General features: G+C 40.6%; 1 protein-coding gene across 1 annotated transcript in view; it reads left to right on the top strand.

Annotated features, from left to right (window-relative positions):
• Nucleotides 1-25,041, top strand: part of LOC136874783 (little elongation complex subunit 2) — a 325,510-nt gene that overhangs the window by 203,817 nt on the left and 96,652 nt on the right. Inside the window, exon 7 of the mRNA XM_067148455.2 lies at nt 20,369-20,521. Coding sequence (XP_067004556.2) covers nt 20,369-20,521 — 153 coding nt within the window. The remainder of the gene's footprint in view (nt 1-20,368; nt 20,522-25,041) is intronic.

Consider the following 25,041-nt stretch of genomic DNA (forward strand, 5'->3'; position numbering starts at 1 on the left):
CTTAACGCACAGCAGCCTTGTGATACACTCACCCTGTTGAATTTTTGATCTTATATAAATGCAGCATCCATAACCCTTCTCATATGCATCTGAAAACCCATGCAATTGAATGTTAGTGACAATGCCCTTCGCCAACACTAGTCTGTCGATTCGAATTCGACTAACAAGAGGAAACTGATTTTGCAATTGCTCTCAGCACTGGAATAGTTCTGTCGGTAGCTTCTCGTCCCAACGTAAGTGCATTTGCCAGAGTTGCTGCAGGAAATATTTGCAGGAGATGATGAATGGACCCATCAGTCCCAACGGATCATATATTGACGCTATGACTGCAAGTACCTTTCTTTTTTTAACCGGTCCGTTGACGTCAGTACATCCAGTACCATTCACAATCCGTAGCTAATCAGTGGCAGGATGCCACAAGAGTCCTAAAGTTTTGACATTATTGCCGTTATCGAGTTGAAGGGGCAATTGAGCTTCTCTGTATTCTGGAGGAACAGCTTCGAGTAGTCGTGGATGATTGGAACACCACTTTCGAAGTTGGAAACCTCCCCTCTGAAGGAGATCGATGAGTTGTTCTTGTATTCATAGAGCTTCCTCAAGGGTTTCTGCTCCAGACATGCAGTCGTCCACATAGAAATCTCTCTGGAGAATTTCTGCTGCCTTGGGTAGACTAATAGACTTCTCAATAGCGAGCTGGTAAAGGCACCTAGTAGCGAGAAAGGGTGCTGTAGCTGTTCCGTACGTGACTGTTTTCAGCTGGTAATGTCTTATAGGTTCTTCCGGCGATTGGCGCCATACGATTCTCTGAAGGTTGCAGTCACGACTATCAACATTTACTTGTCGATAGATCTGGCGAATGTCGGCTGTAGAGCACACTTTGTGAGTGCGGAATCTTGTAATGATGGACCAGATATCTTGCTGGATAGTCGGCCCAATTCAGAGGGTGTTGTTGAGTGATTTCCCACTTGTAGTGGTGGCAAAAGCGTCAAATACAACCCTCGTCTTCGTAGTAGAGCTTGCCTCTTTAAGAACTGGGTGATGGGGTATGTAGTAGCTATGTTCATTAAGTTGCGACGTGTTGATGGCCTCCATATGTCCCAGAGCTTCGTATTCCTCTAAGAAGTTCACTTAGTCTTTCTCAAGTTGGGTGTTCCTCTTCAATTGTCTCTCAAGATGATGAAGCCGTGACCTAGCCATTGTCAGTGAGTCACCAAGTTCTGTTGAATCCTCGCGAAGAGGAAGCCGTACCATGAATCTTCCCTCAGCATCTCGCCTGGTGTTGGCAGTAAAATGTTTCTCACACTCCAAGTCATCCTTTGATCTGATCGGCTGACTGATGTCTTCTAATTCCCAGAAGCGTTGAACCAGATGGTCAAGGGAATTGTCACTCATGGTGAAGAAGGTCTGTACGATCTGTGGAGGTGCTTCAGCCGTTCTGTTTAACTGAAACCGCCCTGCAAGTATCCACCCCAAGTTCCATGTTCTGGAGAACAGGATAGTCACCTCGTCTCACCCGTCTCTCCGGTCGAAGAAGCTGGAAGAATACCTCTGCACCAATTAGCATGTCAATTCGCCCAGGTTGGTTGAAAGTCGAGTCGGCTAGAGGGAGCTCTTCCCGTATACCCCAGTCAGCAAAGTTATTATACAATCCTGGGAGATCAGCCGAAATTCTTGGCAACACAGCACAGTTGATTTCTACTTGGTAATTGCTGTGCATGGAGTGAACATTAACGGTAGCGCTGTGACGAGGTTCTGTAGCAGCGTTACTTATACCTTGTATTGGTATTCAGTTTCGAACCTTCCTAAAGCTGAGACGTTCTGCACAGACATTTGTAATGAAGTGTGACTGGCTACATGAGTCTAGGAGCACTCTACAAGTTTGCAGTCTTCCATATCCATCACGTACTTTAACCAGTGCAGTGGAAAGTAATATCTGGGTTTGAGGCTTTGCCTTTAACGAACAATACGTTGCTGTAACAGTTTGTTGCTGGTTGACATCAGTGCTGCTGTGTCTTCCAGGCGTGGCTTCAAGTTGCCTTGTTTCAGCCGTGCTTCTGCACTCACTTCTATTAATGTTGTAATTTGATCTACTACGGCATAGTACAACGAATAGAAATTCTAAGTTCCCAAGCAGGGAATTAGATATTTTTCCACCAATATATAGTACGACGATTCAAAATTATCATGATCTTCACTATGATCTTCAGTTTCATCCTCCAGTTCTAATTTATCTTGAGCATTTTCATACCTTTCTCTTATTCTGGGTAGATTGTCTAGTCTTGCCTTGATTGCATTTATGCTTGACCCTGCTTTAAAATTAACTAGGAAGTTTTACACATGTGTAATACTGGCTTTCGCTAGGCCTCTAGTCTTAATAAGGAGTTGTTTTTCTTTGGAATCCATAGTGGGGAAGAATAGGAATCAGAAAGTGAGTATGTACTTACAGTAGCTGCGTAGGGTACTGCATTGAAGTTGGTCTGCGTGGCTGTCGTATTTCCTCTGGTACTGACAGGAGATCACTGGTTGCCATAAACTGGACCAAAGATGGCAATGTCCAAAGTGGAGATCACAGTGGCGGATGAACTGACCGGAGTTGGAACAAACATGGCTGCCACCGAGAGCTGTAGTATTCCTTCCAAATATGGCTGCTATCAGGAGCAGTTATATTCTTTGTCAAGATAGCTACTGTATGAAGCAGTAGCATTCTTTGCCAAGATGGCTGCTATGACGCTTCAGTCCCGCCACAAATACATGTGTTGCACATTAACGAAGAATCCACAGAAATCCGGTCTAGGAGGACCATGAATGGAGGTGGGATAGGAATGTAGACAAGTTTGAATTGAGTGAGTTAGGATATGTACAAGGTTTAGGTAGGATAGCACGAGGAATATAGTGGACTGTAGGTATAGGACACGAGGTAGGTAGCCAGTTCATCTCACTGGATTCCTGTGGAATTTTTAACAAGGTGTATTTATACACTTCAATACACACGTGATACACAATAAGAACACTCTCTACACATATTTACATTCACATAAAACTCCGAATGTTCTAGTTTCATTGACTACTATTTCATCATCCGTACTTCACGCGACAGACTATCTGTGTCTGCTTCATCTCACTGACTCCCACCGAGTCTCGTCGCTAGAAGTAGCAGGTAGTCTACCACATCCTAGTGGCAATACAAAATAGCACTGTCCAAATCTGACCTCTGGTGAGGGCTTGCTAAATTAGGGCTAAATTAGAGCGGAAGCAAAGAGGCAGATTTAAGTCTGGTGATCAAACACCAATATAGTTGGTCCTTTATTGGACATTATAAATTTTCCAGCAAACTCATTCCTGGTTGCCAGCATTAGCTGGAAAATTTATAATGTCCGATAAGGGACCAACTATATTGGTAGGCTATTATAAATTTACTCATTCGGAACAAATATTTCAGGTTCCCTGTGGGAATCAACATCTTTAACATCGCTGGTGTACCTCCCGGTACGATAATAATAATAATAATAATAATAATAATAATAATAATAATAATAATAATAATAATAATAATAATAATAATGATAATAATAATAATAATTGTTCCGAGGTATCTGTGGATCAGCAGAGGTGAAAGAAGGTGCTGGGATGAACAGGTCTCAACTTATGAAATTAAAGTTAATTTAAAATTCAACAAGGTTATATTTTCTTTTCGAGATCAAGAAATAACAAGTACAACAGGAACTTAGTTATATAGCAACAAAGTAAGAATGTACAATTACCGTTTATTAATGTATCTTGGGCTTCGAGTTCCAGAAACACAATCCGTGAGCAATGAGCCCAACTTCACTCATACATAAGGTTTAAGAAAGGGGCAGAAAACCCCAATCATGCCCAGGAGCACTCGCTCCCTATTACTCAGAAAAGCCTGCTCGAGGCACACAGAAACCAAATTTCAGAAAGAGCAACCCGCTCTCAAAGTTCAAGCCTATCAAAGGCCACACCAAACTCCACTTTCAAGCTGTCCTCCAAGCACATGAAAACAGGGGCAAAAATACCCAACCTACTGAGGCCTATTCAATAAAGAAACAGGACAATTAAATGGCCCCCTAAATACCAACTTGAGAGGAGGCTTAACTGCACTCCTAACACACCTTTTTAAAACCTATTTGGCTCTTAGGCCGCTTATACAAGGGCTAATCCCATACTACGGAGGTGACACGATAGGAAAACTTGATTACATTATGAAAGAAAGAAAAACGGTTGAGAAAACGTCGTCACCTCAAAACAATATGAGTGGGAGCTCGAGAGGGAAAGGCACTCTCTATCTCAATTTGTAGTTAAAGAAACAGAATTAATCCCAAGTGTCTTTTACATTTTAAATATAGGTTACATGAGGAAAGTTTCGAACCCGCCCCGAGGGTTAAACTGCTGAGTTAGCAAGAAAATAAGTTATAAAACGGCCATTACCTGATGGTTGCACTGCTGCCCGAAGAAAGAGGCGCTTCCCGCCCCCTGCTACGTAATCACACAAAGAAAGATGTTACTGAAGTGGTGAGGAGACCAGAAAATCAGCAGTTTATATACCCTCGTGGAAGATTCGAGACGTTTCATGAATGATAACACAAGCTTTTTATTGGACGGCCAAAAGATTACATGTCAAAACTGAAGAAGAAAACCAGGATTGGTGGAAAATTAATTACAGAAATTTGCGATTGGCCAATTTCAAAACTGGCGGAAAGAAAGGGTTAACATTGCCAACTTAAAGAATGGCTGAAAGAAATTTAATAAAGAACAAACTTATAAATACTAAATTTCTTCAACAAAAAAAAAAAAAAAAGGTTCCTTCACTTCGCACTAGGGTGCACAATTGTAGTTCTTTAAGAGGTGCCATCTAGAAGAGAATGTTCACACTTCTTACTACAGAGCAAACAAATACACATCGAAACTGACATAGTTCAGAACACTTCAAAATTTACCGTAGAGACATCTTCTGAGAACTCAGAGAATTAAAGTGGAAGTTAAAGTTCCGGCTTCCTCCAGTAGAGGAGTTTCAACTGGCGCAATGTTTGAATTAGCGGAGCGGAAGTGTACCGCCCGGTACAGACCCCCCCCCCCCCCAAATGTCCCTCCAAAGGGTAACACCAAATTTTGTATTGAAGCAAGGTCCAAGTTATGATGTTGATATAGACATTAATTGCAGGAGGATTTACAAACAAGTTTCTTAAATTGGTTGGATCCAGTTTCAAAATTCTTTGTAGTAACTTTCATGTAAAGTTTTTATGCTTGTAGTAGTTGAATTCAGAAGGAAAACTTTTAATTCTTTGAAAGGAAAAAAAAATCTTTTAAGTCCACCAAATATTGCAATTGAATTCCAAAAATGTAGTAATTGTTGATATGAAATTTCCATGTGGCTGATTAAGTACATTCAATGTTGATCAAGTTTGACGGCCAGGCCAGCCGCCACTGCATGTGTCCAGAGGAGACCGCTCGGACCCCTCAACTACCCTGAGATACCGCTCGCCCGCACCATGAGAGGGGTAGTGGTGCTGAAGCACGCCGCACACCTGGCGAACGTTTACAGGCTGCATGCAAGTTACGGGTGGTGCGCCGCACATCAGCCTTGGCCGGGAGGGGGGCTCCGGCTCGCCGTACACTGGTTGTCCTCACTGAAGTAGATCGGGCCCGTGCTCTACACCAGGAGAGGCACGGCGCCGTGCGGCTGCAGGGGCACTGAAACATTAAGATCTCGGCGGCAGAATTTGTTGGACCATAATGATTTTCGGGTACAGTACTTGTGGTGGAGCTGAGGGGCCAGCGGCGTGAAATATTTATTTCATTTAAATAGCCACTGTGTGTTGTTAAGCAGGAGACGGGAGCGTGGTAATGGCCATGGTAAGGACAGGTTAGCAGTTTAGCTGGTCGGGGCAGGTTGTACAATGAACATTAGGAAACAAAGAACATAATTCCAAGGGCAGAAGGCCTCAAACTGAAACCAAAATATAACCTTTAGATTTCTTTCCAAATGGAAAGAAAATATAAAAAGGAGCTAAGTTAGTGCGGAATATACACAGGTTTCACCTGGGACAGGTGAACCCTAAATATCCTCTCGGTGGCTGGATTGCTTAATAACAACGTAACCGGCGTAAGAAAATCTAGGATTACGCACGGCCCATGAAATCTGGGGGCAAGCTTGCCCGCGGGAACAAAATTTTTGACCATCACCTGGTCACCTACCTTCAAATTGGTGGGTCTCCGTCCACGATCATATCTTTCCCTAACCTTTTCATGAGACACTTTAAGATTGGCTTTAGCCTTCGTCCAAAGATCTTTAATGTTATCTGGATCTATTGTCTCAGGTAGAATATCACTAAGGGACCAAAGGTTAGAGAGCGGCGTGTTGGGAACAAATTTGAACATCAAAGAAGCTGGAGTAAACTTATGAGATTCATGAACCGCCGAATTCAAAGCAAAAGCTAACCAATGCAGGGACGTGTCCCACCTAGAATGATCTTCATGATGATAGGCAATCAGTGCCAACCTCAAATTACGATTAACCCGTTCAGCCAGAGATGGTTGAGGATAATAAGAAGAAGTAGTCACATGCGAGATGGCTAGATCAAAACAAAATTTACGGGAAAGATTTGAAGTGAAAGCTTTAGCATTGTCGGACACGATGTATTGACAAGGACCGAAAGACGCAAAAATGGAATATAAACAGGAAATGGTGGATTGAGCGGTAGCCAGCTTAGTCGGAAATAACCAAGAAAATCTTGTAAAACCATCTACACATACAAGGATGAACTTGTTGGCATTCCCCTTTGACTGGGGAAAGGGTCCTACGTAATCGATGTAGAGACGTTCCATGGGGCGCGACGCTTGATGAGAAGACAAAGGGCCTACCTTGGTGGACATGGTTGGTTTACTAAGCAAACAAGATTTACAAGCTTTAACTAGTTCACGAATTTCACCGTCCATACCCTTCCAGATAAACATTTCACGGATCTTTTCCCGGGTTTTGAAGATACCTAAATGCTCCCCTAATGGGGGTCTCATGATAGTACTTGAAGATCATTGGCACGAGAACAGCTGGAACCACTACCTTCATCTTCTTATCATGCCTCGATGGGCAACATAGAACACCATTCCTCAGCACATAAGGGACAACATGTTCCCCAGAAGAAAGGGTTTCCATAATGGGAGCCAGCGTCGGATCTTCCCGTTGATATTTCTCAAGATCCATAAACAACATGGGAGCATCCGTTAAAATGGCATTAACCTCAGGCCGTATAGACTCAGGAAATGAAGAACTATCAACCAGTTCATGGGTTACTACATTAGTGGAAAACATACGGCTTAGTCCGTCTGCCACAATATTTTCAGTACCTCCGATGTGCCTAACATCAAATTGGAAGGCGGAAATTCGGATGGCCCACCGGGCTATACGACCAGTATGACGCGGCCTACCTAAGACCCAACTTAAGGCTTGGTTATCGGTCTCCAAGTCAAATTTGACGTGTTCCAGATAGAGACGGAACTTTTCTAAGGCAAATAAGACTGCCAAACCTTCGAGCTCATATATGGAATACTTGGCTTCTTGAGCCGATAGAGTCCTAGAGGCATAGGCGATGGGGCGCCTCCCTAGTTCAGTCTCTTGAAGAAGGTCTGCAGCTACCGTTGACGACGACGCGTCGGTTTGGACGATGAATTTCTTGGAGAAATCGGGCATGGCCAGAACAGGGGCGTTACACAGAGCTAATTTGAGATCTTCAAAAGCGGCTTGTTGAGAAGGTCCCCACTCAAATTTGACGCCTTTCCTACGAAGTAAGTTCAAGGGCGCCGCTCTATTGGCGAAATTTGGAATAAATTTCCTGAAGAAATTCATCATACCAATGAACCTAGCAATACCTTTGATGTCCTTGGGAGGCTTGAAATCACGGATGGCCTGTGTTCTAGGGTGATCGACTGCGACACCATCGGGCGACACAATATATCCTAGGAATGACATGGAGGGCTTGGCGAAGGCAACCTTGGACAACTTCACAGTTAACCCAGCCTTACGGAGGCGATTGAGAACTTCTTTCAGATGATCTAGATGTTCTTCGAAGGTCTCCGAAAATACGACGACATCATCCAGGTAATGATACAAGTACTCAAATTTGATGTCGGAGAAGACCTTGTCTAGCAGTCTCGTAAGTACAGCTGCTCCCGTGGGGAGCCCGAAAGGCACGCGGTTGTATTCATACAAATTCCAATCCGTGGCAAACGCTGTAAGATGTTTAGATTCTTCAGCCAGAGGAATTTGATTATAGGCCTGATTAAGATCTAGGATAGTAAAAAACTTAGCCTTACGAAACCATGAAAAACACGAGTGAAGGTCTGGAAGGGGCACAGATTGTAACACCACCTTCCGATTGAGAGCCCTATAATCAATCACAGGCCTGAAGCCACCTTGGGGTTTCGGGACTAGAAAAATACTCGAGGAATACGCCGACTTAGAGGGCCGAATAATACCGTCCTTCAGCATCTGATCAATGATCTCTTTCAGCGCCTTCATTTTAGCTGGAGATAGCCTGTAAGGTGGAAAACGGACAGGAATAGAATCTGTAACCTCAATCTTGTATTCGATAAGGTCAGTAACACCAAGAGTATCAGAGAACACCTCTGGAAACGACTGACACAACTTACGAATACTGTCAGCCTGCTCCTCAGGTAGATGTCTAAGATCTAACAACATCTCCTCCTGGGTAGGCGAAATAGATGAACATGATACAGAACTACACTTAAGTAAAGGGATTTTACAATTAGAAGCAAATTTGAATGTGCACGACTTGCTCTGAAGATCGAGCACTAGACCCGTATGGGACATGAAGTCGGCTCCCAATATAATGGGGCAAGACAAGTGCTTTGCCACCAAGAATTTAACTTTCCAAGTAAATTTAGAAATACGAATTTTGGCATTTAAGGAACCTAAAATTTCTAAAGGAGAAGAATTAGCCGAAACATATTGAACCAAAGTCGAACAAAAAATCAGGAAATTTGCAAACTGTTTTCAATTTAGAGTACCATTCAGCCGAAATAATAGAACAAACACTGCCAGAATCTAATAGAGCCATTACAGGCTCATTATTCAATTCAATCTTAAGAAATGGAACAGGTGCCGTGGTATCTGCCACAATCCTAAGACATTCTTTAGGGCCTTCAAAAGATACATTTGAAGACTGAGTTTTCCCTGAAATTTCGACATGTTTACTTGGGGCTGAGCCTCGGAATGAAGAGTGGGTTGACGCAGCCGAAGCCACTAGTCACTTTTGATCGTTGTTGGAAGTTGTACCAGAAGTTGAGCAGGAGGGGCTGCTGTTAGCATTAGGGCAATTCTTGGCGATATGGGAAAACGCGCCGCATTTAAAACAACCTTGAGACGACCCTGCTCCATTCCTTGTCCTACTAGTTTTAATTAAAGGACACTTGTCCCGAAGATGGTCAGGCGACCCACAAGCGTAACATTTACGGGCAGTGATGGTTCGGCGAGGTGGAGGCCGAAAATTACTAGAGCATGGAGGGGGTTCTTTCGCTACACGCAAGGTATCGGCGTATCTAACTCCTTCGGCTGAGACAGCCATGGCCTCTAACTCAACAAAAGTTTGCGGATGCGTTGCAAAACACAAGTATGATCTGTACGGTGGGAAAATGCCTTCCACAATGGCCTGTACAATCTGATCTTCGGGAAAATGAAGGGCAAAAACTCGAGTATAGAATTTGATGTCTTGGATAAAGTCAGCCAAATTCTCATCCAACCGTTGTACTCTGTAATAGTACTTCTGAATCAGAAATGACCTAGCTCGAGCTGGAATAAAATTTGCAAGAAGGTGTGCATGAAAGTCTTCAATCGATGACTGTTCAGCTATTGCCCTAACAATTTTGTCCGAGAGGACGCCTATGGCGTACGGATATATAATTTGAAGAATTTGCGAAGCAGAGAGGGAGAACACTAGAGCATGATCTTGAAACTCAACTAAAAACCTCAAGAAAGAAATTACGTCACTGGTAGAGTTAACAGAAAACTTTGAAATACGTCTAAGCAACATTGCTAAAGGATGGGACAAACTGCTGAAACCCGGAGACATAGTAGGAAGGGGCCTAAGTGGCGGAGAAGCAGATTCGGAAGGAGCATTATTTAACACGAAGGGTGGAATGGACTTGCGACGATCGGACATCGTTTCTGATGGGGCAGATGTACGTTGGGTCGTCGCCTCAGTACTACTTCCTTCCTCTTTAGAGGAATCCTCCCCACTAACAATATTTACTACCATAGGTTGGTCGACTTTAGGGATGGCAGGTCCAGATAACAACTGACTAACTTTACTAAACATTTGAGACAAGTTTTCGGCAAGGACACTAGCTTCCTTACCCTGAAGGTCATTTAACTTCAGAGACAATAGGTCACACACCCTATTATAAAAGTGGTACAACCTAGCCTGTACTCTTTTGAGTTGATTAGGTGATCGATCACTTACTTAAAAAAAAACTAACTACAGATGCTAGCTCAGTAGTATTGTCATTGATCGTGGAGAGAGCATCGTCAATCTCTTTTTCTCCCAAAGTCGGGATGGTAATAGGTAAATCAAGGGAATCTTTTAGCTTATTGGAGTCGAGTGCAACCGTGCCTCCAGATTGTACGTTTCTGAGAGATAGTTCATAAATTAATTCCTCTTTACGCAAATAGAAAGGATGAAGAACCTCGCGAGGGCTGGACATGGTGACAGAAAATTTTTAGGAAAAAATCAAAAAAAAATTCCAGCAACTGAGAAAATTGTTAGAGTTCGAATCAAAAACAATGTTTAGCCGTCAAAAGGGGCTAAATTGAGACCCATTCAACCACGCTCTGCTACCACTTGTTCCGAGGTATCTGTGGATCAGCAGAGGTGAAAGAAGGTGCTGGGATGAACAGGTCTCAACTTACGAAATTAAAGTTAATTTAAAATTCAACAAGGTTATATTTTCTTTTCGAGATCAAGAAATAACAAGTGCAACAGGAACTTAGTTATATAGCAACAAAGTAAGAATGTACAATTACCGTTTATTAATGTATCTTGGGCTTCGAGTTCCAGAAACACAATCCGTGAGCAATGAGCCCAACTTCACTCATACATAAGGTTTAAGAAAGGGGCAGAAAACCCCAATCATGCCCAGGAGCACTCGCTCCCTATTACTCAGAAAAGCCTGCTCGAGGCACACAGAAACCAAATTTCAGAAAGAGCAACCCGCTCTCAAAGTTCAAGCCTATCAAAGGCCACACCAAACTCCACTTTCAAGCTGTCCTCCAAGCACATGAAAACAGGGGCAAAAATACCCAACCTACTGAGGCCTATTCAATAAAGAAACAGGACAATTAAATGGCCCCCAAAATACCAATTTGAGAGGAGGCGTAACTGCACTCCTAACACACCTTTTTAAAACCTATTTGGCTCTTAGGCCGCTTATACAAGGGCTAATCCCATACTACGGAGGTGACACGATAGGAAAACTTGATTACATTATGAAAGAAAGAAAAACGGTTGAGAAAACGTCGTCACCTCAAAACAATATGAGTGGGAGCTCGAGAGGGAAAGGCACTCTCAATCCCAATTTGTAGTTAAAGAAACAGAATTAATCCCAAGTGTCTTTTACATTTTAAATATAGGTTACATGAGGAAAGTTTCGAACCCGCCCCGAGGGTTAAACTGCTGAGCTAGCAAGAAAATAAGTTATAAAACGGCCATTACCTGATGGTTGAACTGCTGCCCGAAGAAAGAGGCGCTTCCCGCCCCCTGCTACGTAATCACACAAAGAAAGATGTTACTGAAGTGGCGAGGAGACCAGAAAATCAGCAGTTTATATACCCTCGTGGAAGATTCGAGACGTTTCATGAATGATAACACCCGCCCACAAGCTTTTTATTGGATGGCCAAAAGATTACATGTCAAAACTGAAGAAGAAAACCAGGATTGGTGGAAAATTAATTACAGAAATTTGCGATTGGGCAATTTCAAAACTGGCGGAAAGAAAGGGTTAACATTGCCAACTTAAACAATGGCTGAAAGAAATTTAATAAAGAACAAACTTATAAATACAGTCGTTTATGTTTGGTACGGCATTTATAGTAGACGAAGCTTCTTGAGTAGTGTCATTGACTGGAAGGGTGTGAATGAGAGACTGTCATACTTGATGATGAAAATTGGCAACAAAACTTATACACTTGTCAATGCACATGCTCCTACAAATGATAAGAACAAAACAGACAAGGCAGGGACAGAGAACTTCTGGAACACACTGGATAAGGTAGTAACGGAAGCAAGCAAGAGAGGTGTTACGATCTTGCTGGGGGATTTCAGTGCACAGCTAGGCACTGAAAGGAGATTCAAAGGCCCTGTAGGGGATTACCCTGCACACAAGAGAACGAATAAGAATGGAGAAAGGCTTGCAAACTTGTGCAAAAGACACAAGATGAGAATCATGACCACACACTACAAAGCCAAGGCGAGTAAAAAGACAACCTGGGTAAGTCCGGGCAATAGAATTGGTGAAAGGCAGATAGACCACGTAGCGATCCGAGACAAAAACCATGCAGAGATCATGAACACCAAAGTCAGGAAAAACAGCAGGATGGAGTCTGACCACTATCTTACTGAAATCAAATGTAGATGGATACCAAACAGAACTAGGAGAAACACGAACACAAACTCACACCAGATCGACAGAGAACTGCTGAACAAAAACCAAGATCAGTACATGAAGAACCTGACAGTGGAGAGTAAATGGGAAAACTTAAAGGATAAGGTTAGAGAAGAATCCAAACGATTGGCCACTTATAACAAGAGAAGGAAGCATGAGTGGTGGACAGAAGAATGTGAAGAGGCGGTAGAGTACAGGAGGAAGATGTGGGTAAGGTGGCAGACTACCAAGAAGGAAGAGGACCTGTCAACTTTCGAGACAGCGAGAAAGATGGCTGCCAAGACGATCAGGAATGCCAGAAGGAAAAGGTGGAATGAGAGGCTGGAAGAAGCTGATCATGCGTTTAAGAAAAACAAATCACGATCCTTCTTTAAGGAGATGAAGAGCAGGATAAAGGGTTATGAGGCGAGAGAACCTTTTGTGAAAGGACAAGATGGCGAGTTGAAAATAGGAGAAAAAGATGTATGCGAGGAAATTTCAAGATATTTCAAAGATCTACTGAACACAGAAGCACCCACAGGGAGCATTACTCTACAGTATAGCAGAGACATCAACCAAGGACGAGCACCCACCAAAACAGAAGTTGTGAAGGCAATCAAGGATCTCAAGAACAACAAAGCGGCAGGTAATGATGGTATATGCGCCGAGGAGATCAAATGGGGTGGTCCTGCAATGGAAGAAAGCATGTACAGAATAATAATGGACATCTGGATAAATAAGAAGATACCTAGCGACTGGAAAGAAGCCATAATTATACCAGTACATAAGAAAGGAGACAAAAGAATACTGGATAACTACAGAGGTATCTCACTGCTAAATATTGGGTACAAGATACTCTCGAGATTATTGCTGAACAGAGTGGAAGCACAGCTTGAATCGACCATAGGAGAATACCAGGGTGGTTTCTGGAAAGGGAGAAACTGCGTAGAACAGATCTTTGGACTAAAGAGAATCATAGAACACAGACACAGGAAAGGAAAAGACACAATAGTTACATTTGTAGACTTCGCAAAAGCCTACGATTCAATAGACAGGAACACACTACTGAACATCCTACGCGACAGAGGATTGGATTCTACGACACATGGATTGGTGGGGGAAACATTGAAGGATACAACTGCTAGAGTAAGATACCGGAGTATGTTGTCAGACAGCTTTGAAATTAAGACAGGAGTCCGACAAGGGGATGGGCTGTCGCCAATATTATTTAACCGAGTTTTGGATGAAGTGGTGAAGCAGTGGAGACAGTTGAATAGAACCATGGGAATTGAAGGTATACATATTGGATATAAGATCAAAAACAATGTCATAGTGGATTGCCTTGCCTTCGCAGATGATATGGTGTTGTTACATGAGAAGGAAGAAGAAGCAAAGTTGGCACTAGCAAATCTAGCAGAAACTGCAGCAAAGGTTGGTCTGAAAATAGCCTACAACAAGACGAAGGTACTGAATACGAAGACCGATTGGAATGTAAAAGGCCAAGTGGTAGAGAGAGTCGACAGTTTCCGGTACCTAGGTGAGAACATCACGGGTAAAGTACAAAGCAACAAAAGTACCACAGGCAGAGCTCAACTGCTGCTGAAACTACGATATGCAGCCATGACTACATATGGAAAGAAGAACCTCTCGAGGAACGCCAAACTGCGACACTACATGATAACCATCAGGAATGCTGCATTATATGCAACTGAAACGCTGGCATTAGGCAAGAGAGCTTGCATACAATTGGAGAAGGAGGAAACAAGAATCTTGAGACATATATGGGGCACCAAAAAGCAAGGTGAAATTTGGGTACACAGATCAAGGCAGGAACTATATGCGAGTATAGAACCAATCTCGAGTGTGATAAGAAAGAGAAGGTTAGGATTTGTTGGACATCTCATGAGGATGGATGACAGTAGGCTGACGAAGAAGATATGGAATGCAACCTGCTTAACTGGAAATAAGTGGATGAAGGAAGTCAGAGAAGATTGGGAGACTATTGGCATAAAAGAAAAATATCCAGTGATGACAGTACAGGATAGGTCCAGATACAAAAAGCTCGTGGAAGGTCACAGATGGACAGACACCAGGATCCAGATTCAGATCACGGAAGCCGAGAGAAAGAGGAGGAGTGAGAGAATGAAGAGGTATTGGGAAGAAAGAAGACGTACCGAACAAGTCACTCGTGATCCTCAGGGGTCGTAACGAACCTAATGATAATAAAAATACTAAATTTCTTCAAAAAAAAAAAAAAAGGCTCCTTCACTTTGCACTAGGGTGCACAATTGTAGTTCTTTAAGAGGTGCCGTCTAGAAGAGAATGTTCACACTTCTTACTACAGAGCAAACAAATACACATCGAAACTGACATAGTTCAGAACACTTCAAAATTTACCGTAGAGACATCTTCTGAGAACTCAGAGAATTAAAGTGGAAGTTAAAGTTCCGGCTTCCTCCAGTAGAGGAGTTTCAACTGGCGCAATGTCTGAATTAGCGGAGCAGAGGTGTACCGCCCGGTACAATAATAATAATAATCATCATCATCATAATAATTGCTTAAAATATTCTGAGCTCAGTAAATTCTGTGAAGCGGGACACTACCCTCCTTGGAAAATCTTCTCAACAAGAAATGAAATCTTTCTGTTGACATTGCAAAAAACTGAGTTGATGGAGAGGAGGATAAGATGTTAGTGAAATTACTTTTGAGGAATTGGAAAGAACGGTAAATGACCTTAATTGCCATAAAACAGCAGGAATAGATTAAATTAGACTTTTAAATAGTGATACATAATAGAAAGGTAGGTATGAAATGGCTTCGAAGAGTAATAGTAGCATGAAATGTTGGTAAGATACCTTGTGATTGGACAAAAGCAGTAATTGCACCTCTCTCTGTTCAAGGGAAACAGGTAAGGAGTGTAACAATTATCGAGGTATTTCATTGGTCAGTATACCAGGCAAGGTGTTCACTGGCAATTTGGAAGGGAGGGTGCAATCAGTGGTTGAGAGTAACTTGGATGAAAACTAGTATGGGTTCAGACCACAGAGGGGCTGTCATGATCAGATTTTCAGTATGCGTCAGGTAATTGAAAAATGTTGAGATGAATAGGCAGCTAATGTTCCATAGATCTAGAGAAGACATATGACAGAGTACTGATGGAAAAGATGTTAGCTGTACTGGCGATTGTAGGATTAAGGGTAGATAAATTGCGCCTGCTGTGAGAATTGATGGTAGTTTAAGTTCTTGGTTCAAGGTCCTTAAGGGGGATAAACAAGCCTGTATTGTTTAACCTTTGTTGTTCATAGTTTACATGGATCATCTACTGAAAGATATATAGTGACTGGGAGGAATTCAAGTTAAGTGGAAATGTAGCAAGCAGTTTGGCGTTTGCAGACAACTTGGTCTTATTGGCAGACTGTGCACCGAAAACCTACAATATAGTACAGCATCTTGCAATTTGAAAATAGGTGCTGTGAGTATGATATGAAAAATTAGCATTTGCAAGACTGAAGTGATGTCATTAGGAAAGAAACCTAAGTGAACTGAATGTCACGTTGTGAATATAAAAAATGGAACAGATAAATAATTTCAAGTATTGAGGATGTGTATTCTCCCATGATCGTATTATTGTAAGTGAGGTTGAATCAAGGTGCAACGAAGCTAATAGTGGGTTTGCAGTTGTGAGCAACAGTATTCTGTAAGGAAGAAGCTGGCTGCTCTGTGAAACTATATTTACACTGATCTGTTTTCAGACCGACTTTGCTGTGCAGGGTACACGCAAGATATCTTATCAATAAATTCAAAGTAAGTAGTAGTGAGAATGATTTCTGTTACAAACAGGTGGGAACAATGGCAGGAGAGTACTTGGAATTTATATATAATTCCTGATTCTGTCTATTGTTCATTGCAATATTGAGAATACAAGAAGGTTTAGACAGCTGTAATTGGAACCAGTTATAGATTGTGATGTCTTCTTTACAAGAAAAATACAATGTACCTCTCATGACCACGACTTAACTAATTTTTTAAAAGAAAAACACATTTCTATCAGTGAAGTCATTATTTCAAATTCACCATGATGACTTAAATACACAGCTATATCTATTGACATGATGTCAAATGATGTACATCCTGGCTTCTGTTGTTTTACACAGGTATATTTGAGAGACTTAAATGGGTATCAGTTATGGGTTACAAGAGCAATGGAATGATGACCATCATACTAGAACTGTCCAGTAAAAAATACTGTCTATCAGTGAAATGAATAAATGTATAATTTTTTCCATTCTGGGTTTATCTCTATTGATAAGCATGGGATAAAGAACCCCACCTGGTGGCTATTGTCGTTAACGTATCAGGTCTATATAGTTTGACACCGTGGTTAGCCGATTCGAATCCCGTTCGTTGAAAATATTTTACCATCAGAATGTTGGCTGGCAGGGTAGGGGAGGTGGTGTTATAGAACTTCTAATCACTAGAATGTAAACCAAAAGCCTATATTGAATTCTAAACCCCTCCACAGTGCCTGTGTGGAGTGAGGGCATGTGATGCTGTTGATGGTGATTAATTTTGGACAGTTCTATGTAGCTTTCTCAAGAGTACGCAAATCCATAGACGTCAGAATACAACCCTGAGCTACAACTGCACTCAATATGTTTTCTAAGGAAATACTACAATACCTGTTTTGATTCCATTCAAATGCCGCATAAAACCTGAAATATTCAACTTTTATTCCTAAGATATTATTAGTCCATTTAGAATTTCCAATTACTTTATAGATACAGTGGAATTTGGATAATTCGACCCTCAAGGGACCATTAAAAATTTTAATTAAACAATAAGGTTACAAAAATAACTCCAATGTTAGATTTTACAAAAGAAACTTCATCTAAGACATTATTGGTGTTGCATACTTATTTTACAGTCTCCTTTATCTGTTTATACATACTATAGTATTTAGACATTAGGTAGGTACTTAAAATATCGTATGTGTTGTCTTAACACCATTAGAAATCACAATTGGTCTTTGTTAAAAAATCGGAGATCATAGCTTCCTATCTTGATTTAATTCTCTCACCCATAATGTATGATTTAGTGCCTGAAAAAATAGGATCACTTACATTGCTCTGATTTTCAAAAAATAACCTGAGTTGATGGACATAATTGGATGTCTCGGCCGCCCTGGGTATCAGTCGTTCCTGGTCCTCTAAAGAACCAATGTCCTCATCTCCAGTTTGCAGCTTGGTGGGATTTGCTTATTGTCTAGGAGATTACGTCCGCGTCAGTGAGCTCGCCACACAGTGACATCTTCATCAACATTGATAAATTCTTCATAGGAGATAAGAACAGACATGATGTCTTCCCGACTGTCAGCTGAAGGCAGGGCTTCATCTACAAGTCTCATTGGCACTGTCACTCTTTTATCAAGAAACCAGCTTTCTTGAAACAGTTTGTTATTGTTTCGGTTGACATCTGATCTCATGCTTGCTTATACATTCTTGAGGTTTGGAGAATGTCAACTTTAATTTTAAGAGCGTTACAGTCCTCTGTGAGAATATTTTCGACCAACAATCTCTTGTAGAAGTGTTTCAGATTTTTTATTATACCCTGGTCCATGGACTGAACATCAGATGTCATTTTAGGCAGGAAATAAATCACCTTCATGTTTTCCAAAGGCGGAATGCTGTTGTAAGCAGTGCAGTTTTCAATAAAGAGAGTAATCTTTCGTTTTGCTTTGCGACACTTTTCATCTCTTTTTAACAGCCACTTCTCTAAAATGTTGCTTGTCATTCACAAGCTCTTCCACTGGTTGCATACTCAGCTGTTTTTTACATTTTTGAAACATCGAGGATTAGCGGATTTCCAAATCATCAACAAAGATAGTTTTTCCAACCCATCCATGTTTGCTCCAACCAGCAGTGTAACTCTTTCTTTGCTAAGCTTTCTTCCATGGCATTTTTCATCTTTAAATGCTATGGTTTTGTGTGGCGTGCACTTAAAGAAAAGACCTGTCCCATTAACATTGAAAATGTTTTAAGGCTCCATGTTCTCAATCACCTCTTGCAGGTTTTTCTTCCGTCGTTCAGCTTCACACTGATCAACAGCCACGCTCTCACCACCAAAGAGATTTAAAATGAATTTTGTTCCGTTCCCTGAAACCATCCAGCTACCCTGTGCTGGCTGTGAAACCATGTTTCCCCTATTCAAAGGCAAACCTTTCGTGATAAAGTAGTGTCACTGATTGGAATTTTCTTGCCTCGCGCCCGCTTGAACCATTTCAAAACATAGTTGTCTACATCTGGGTGTTCCGGTTCCCTTGTCCTTTTCCTGCCTTCCCACTGACAGTTCCACTGCTCAAATTCTTTTTTAATTTTTCAAATAAGTCGATAGTGTGTTAGGTGGGATTCTGAACTCCTTAGCAGTTTCAGAATTCTTCTTTAGACCCTTTCCCACTTCCCTAATCACTTCTACCTTTTCGTCTAAAGTTCATAATTTGTACGTCTTAGGTTTTGACAAGGACATTGTCACATGATCCACAATCAACAAAAGATCAAACAATGCAGTCTCTCGAAACAGCGCCGTAATCACTAAGCATACTCGACCACTTGACTCTGTGATGTCACAGTCAGTTCAAAACAAGAAAAAAGAGTGTTTGGTAGGGGCAGGATGGGTAGGAGGAAAGGACACTGACCTCACAGGCAGCCCAGAGGAGTAAGGAGTCAGAACTTTCTCACGTTCAGCCCATTCCAACACATTCCAGCTTGTTGTTGAGAAAACACGAGTTGTGAAATTCTATAAGTACTCTGCTGTATTGTTGAGGTAAAATTTTTGAATTAACCAAAATAAAATCCAAATTACCCATGATTTTTTTAACATTGTTTACATACAAAATTCTAGGGACCAAGCAAAATATTTGAATTATCCCAGTTCCACTGTAGTCAAAGACAGGCTTATATACTAGTAAGGAAACAAAGGCTAAGTTAGGAATGAATTCAGTGGATGAATTGGTATGCATTAACTGGCTTTGGTGGTGGAGTCATGTGAAGGGAATGGAGGAGGATAGGTTACCTAGGAGAATAATGGACTCAGTCATGGAGAGTAAGATAATTGGAAGGAGACCAAGATGACGATAGTTAGACTCGGTTTGTAATGGTTTCAAGTAAAGAAGAATGGAACTAAATGAGACCCCAGAGTTAGTTACAAATAGAGGATTGTGGAAGCATTTAGTAATTCACAAAGGCTTGCAATTAATAATAATAATAATAATAATAATAATAATAATAATAATAATAATAATAATAATAATAATAATAATAATAATAATACCTGTACAAGCTATAAAGGCTCCCAAAGTTAATGCCTCCTCTATTTGTAACCTTGATACTATGTAGCATAGAGTAATTCACTATGCCCAGCTGCCTTTGTTCTCACCTGGGTAAGCGATCATTTTGCAGCACTAGTCAGTGTCATGACAGTGTACTATGAAAACTAAACCCTGAATGGTATGTCTTAAACTGACTTTATAAGATAATCCTTGTATTTTCAAACTAAACTGTCAATAGAAAAAACAAAACAAAAAAAAAATACCTTGTTTTATATTTGAGTTAATACAGTAATAGTTTGTGCATGTAACATTTTTCTGTGATGCTTTACTACCCATATTTAATATTATTGTTGAATATATTCGTGCTTGCAGTAAGCAAGGATAAGAATGCAGAGTACTTAGCTGGAGTTCACGGAGCAGATGTTGTTATTTCATCGGGTGGACTACAGACCATCATCAACAACCTGGTTCCTTTTGATAAAGTTTGGGATATCCCTGTAACTGTCAAAGAAATTAAATACCGAGGTATGTTCCATTTGATTTAATGAATTATTTTTAAAGAAGCAAGATTGAAATCTCATGTTAAATTTCAGGAAGTGTTTTAAGTCTTACTTCCTTGTATAACTTCTCCAATATTTTTAGCCTCATAAGGGAGCAATTTTGATCATATTACTACTTGTAAAACTAACAAGACTTATCAGGTAGCGATTGTTTTCACTGAAGATTGAAATGATCATAATGTATATTTTCCAAATTAATTCACTGTACATGATCACATTTATTAGATCAAATATGAAAAGTCAATTGAATTTAGACATAATATTCTTTTTAGGTTTATGCGATGTAGATCAGTCATATTTGGACATAGTTCACTTCTGAAGAAGCTGAACAGTCTTTGCAAAATAGTGTTTCTCTGTAGTTTGACTCTTTCACATAGAATAAACGCCCCAAAAAATCATATCTGTTAATCTGAGTCGTGGAAGGATCAGGCTAAACGTTAGTACACCCGCCCTGTTCATTCAAATGAAGCACCTTGAGGAATGCCATCTGATATACGAAGTTTGCAACAACTTGTGCTAGAAGTTTGGACTTTTCTTCTCTGATGTCTCTACTAAAGAAACTTATATCATGCCGTCTGGCGTAAAGAGGAACTATTAAAATTGTTAAGTAATTTTGTATTCCTAGGTTTCCTAAACTGAGTTGATTATTCTTTGTTTTTGGTGTATTACAGTTTGCTACACTTCTATCTCTTCCCGCCAATTTGAGAAGTTGGCCAATAGAAAATTTTGTGTATTTAATTTTCAACCAATAATCGTTTTGTTGAATCTATTTAATTATCCAATAAAATTTGGAGGTGTGTCGGGCCTTAGCCCAGAGCTCTCTAAAACCTTCCTCTCAGGTATAAAAGCTGGCACGTTTTCGAGCCACCTTGTCTTATTGATCATCCAGTCTACTGAGTGTGTATTAATAGAGGAGGTAGGGGCGTCTCATCCATCATCGTGTATTCCATCAGCTTAAGGTAATGGCAGCCATTATATAACTATGTGATAGCCTCTGAAAGCTAGCTCGAGGGGAAGGTTTCCAATCTTTAATAATGTAACCTTAAATTTCCGAAAATGTAAATTTCTACTTCTAATGTAGATTTCAAACAAGTCAATAGAACTTTGCTGAAATCCAGGAATAGAGAGTGTGTTACCCTCTCAAGTTCCCCATCAACTTGATTTTGAGGTGACTATGTTTTCGTAACGTGTTTCAGTTTGAAATCGTTGTAATTTAAATTTTCTCTCTATCTAGTCACCTTGGTAGTTTAGGCTTAGACTCTGTAACTTCGGGCCATAGGCTTAGACTCTGTAACTTCGGGCCAAAAGCCCAAATAGGGTTTTAATCTTTTAATTGCAAATTTCAAGGAGTGCAAGTGTCGGCCTCTATCTCATTTTGATTTTTGAGCCAGTAACTTGAACCTGTAGTTTTTCCACAAAGGCCTGGTAGAATGGATATTCGATACCCCTGTATCATTTCTTTTGTCTAAATAGGCAGGCTGTTGAGCCTAGAAGACAGCTAATATGTTCTTGTTAAATGTAGGTTGTGCCTAGAAAGGCCTGGAAAGTGTAAATTTTATTGAGCAAAGATGCTCTGGTTATAAATGTAAAAGTTGAAGGTTGCCTTGAGAAGGCTGTAAGGGTATAAGGTTTGGAGCACAGTCTCCTAGATAAATTTATAGAGCATAGATGCTCTTTCTATTCATGTAGATATAATAATGTGAATATTGAATGGTGCCTTTTGGAAGGCAGTAACGTTGTGGTTTCCTAGATAATTTTGTGGAGCAAAAGGTGCTCTTGGAAGATTATACATTGTGAATACTCTGTAAATGAAATTGGGAGATCTTTCTCCTTGACTACTGAGTGGATGGAGCAATAGTGCTCAAGTGACATCTGTAAGATTGGGAACTTTAAGCTCAGATTATTAATTGACAATTTTGTTGTTTTTTCTGATTTCTCCAACTTTGTACCTAAGCTAATGAGCTAGTTCTGTACCTGAAATCTTGTTCTGTTGCTGAGCGACTTGTTTTGGTAAAATTTTGCATCTAAAAAAACCAGCAGATAAAGAAATATAGCTCTGATTTTAAAGTTTTAAATTAATCTTCTTATTGCCTCATATAGACCCATTCATGTCCACACCTTCTTTCACCTCTGGCCACCACGGTATCCCCGTAACAATTAGAAACCTCTATTGTATTTTGAATATTGAAAAAAAAAAAGCTCTGTGGTCACATAAGTGAAAATTAAGGTTGTTTCACCCAGCAACAACGAAGATTTTTTAAAATTTGAATAAAACGTAAAGAATCAGGAAACTCATTTCTAGGACCAAATTAAATTCCAGCTTGGTAATTCATCAGTGCACAGGTTTTTCATGATATCATCCCTTTGGCAATGTTTTCCTAGAGAAAAATTTTAAAAATCTGATGTAAAGATATACAGCCTGTGACAATAAAGTTCGGTGAATGAAGTCAGGAACGGTCGATCCAGCAACACTGGTGACATGCAACGCTGCACCTGCGTAGCAGCAGGTTTTGACCATCTGCTCCCAACGTTGTTCAGTTGAGCATCGTGTGTGTGTGCCGTGTAAAACCTGTTTGACACAATGCGTGTTTAGTGCATTGGTTCTGAACTGTGAACAGGAACATGAACGACCAAAAGATCAACGTACACTTTTGTTTTAAGCTTGGCAAGACACTGAAAGAGACACATTTAATGCTGGTACATTTTTATGAAGATCAACCATTGTCCTTGAAATGTGTGTACGAGTGGTGCGCCCGTTTTCGAGGAGGCCGGGAAAGTGTTTCTGACAACCTCCGTAGCGGAAGACCGGCAACCGCCATCAGTGATGAAAACATTGAGAACGTGAGGACATTAATCACGAACGATCGGCGATTAACTGTGCTCATGATAGCGGATGAACTGCAGATTAACCGTGAATCCATGCCACAAATCGTTACCCAGAAGTTAGGGAAGAGGAAAACGTGTTTTCGTCTTGTGCCACATCACTTGACTGACGATCAGAAGCAGGCACGTTTAGAGGCTTCACAGGATTTTGTCGAAACGGCAGATGCAACACCAAATTTCTTGAACTGTATCGTCACTGAGGTTGAAAGGTGGTGTCTCAGGTACGACCCTGAAACGAAACAGCAAAGCATGGAATGGCGATCTCCAGGATCCCCTCGTCGGAAAAAGGTCAGAGCCGAAAAGTCATGCATCAAAACGATGCTCATCACCTTTTTCGATAGTCAAGGCATTATACAATATTAAATAGAAGGAAGGATCCACCTTTCAATACTCCGATGTTAAGTTGAAGTTACAACTTGTTTATTTGGGACCGATTTCAACACATTTGAAGTGTCGTCATCAGCCAGTTAGCAAAGCAATGCAAAAATTAAGTCATAAAGATCTAAAAACAACTAACACAATGATCAGAGACCAAAAATTAACACTATTTCATGCCGAAGAAATTCCAGTTGATGTTTATAACACAATGATCACAGTCAAAAGAATCACAACTATTTCATGCCAAAACAAATCCAGTTGAAGTTCATAAGGAGGTCAACCAACACAACAGTTGATAATAGATTACAACTTTCAACTAACATGTAAGTCCTCATCTGTTCCAAACTATGTAATCAGAATTCTCTCCTTGCGTTCAACTTCTTAATTCATCCTTTCCTTCTCCTACAGAGAACATTTTCCAGTATCTACTGACATTTCCTGACAAGGTTTCAGACACTAATTTTGCCTACCGATGCTAGGGCCACTTCTACAATATTTCAACTGATGCTTCTGTTTCACCTTATACTCAGATTCATCAGCGGCCTTGAACATGTTGTATTTATAACATTCACGTTAGTGCTTGTGTTCACGCCCTCATGTCGTTGGCATTATGTTATTATCACTGTGGTATTCCACTAACAATTTTAAATGAACTATTTTAATTAGAATTTTAATGGAAGAAATTTTAGTCTCCGACAAGATTATAGTTTAATCAGTGACAGTGTTTCCATTAACATGTTTGTATAATGTATAATTTTTTTCACATTTTTATGTCCCGATTTTTAGTAACTAGCTCAACTTTTAGCTTCCATATTTAATATTTGATGTACTCTTGAAGATTGGTTTTAGGCTGAAGATGCCCTAAATTAAGCTCAAAACGTGTCCCATTTAACTGATAGTCTGTTTATGTAACCACTATAAGTGAAAATGAAAGTATTGAATAGGTGAATTAAAAGAACACCTTTATTATTTTTGAGACTTACCAGAGACCGATCATCTCACTCACATACTTCCTGTGAGGGAATAGAAATGTGTAATTTTTAGCTTTGTATCCTCGTATAGCAACATTTGAGTTTTTTTTGTTAGTGGCTTCATGTCACACCGACACAGATAGGTCTTATGGCAACAATGGGATAGGAAAGGCCTAGGAATTGGAAGGAAGCGGCCGTGGCCTTAATTAAGGTACAGCCCCAGCATTTGCCTGGTGTGAAAATGGGAAACCAC

Source organism: Anabrus simplex, chromosome 5, assembly GCF_040414725.1.
Source record: "Anabrus simplex isolate iqAnaSimp1 chromosome 5, ASM4041472v1, whole genome shotgun sequence".
Lineage (NCBI taxonomy): Eukaryota > Metazoa > Arthropoda > Insecta > Orthoptera > Tettigoniidae > Anabrus > Anabrus simplex.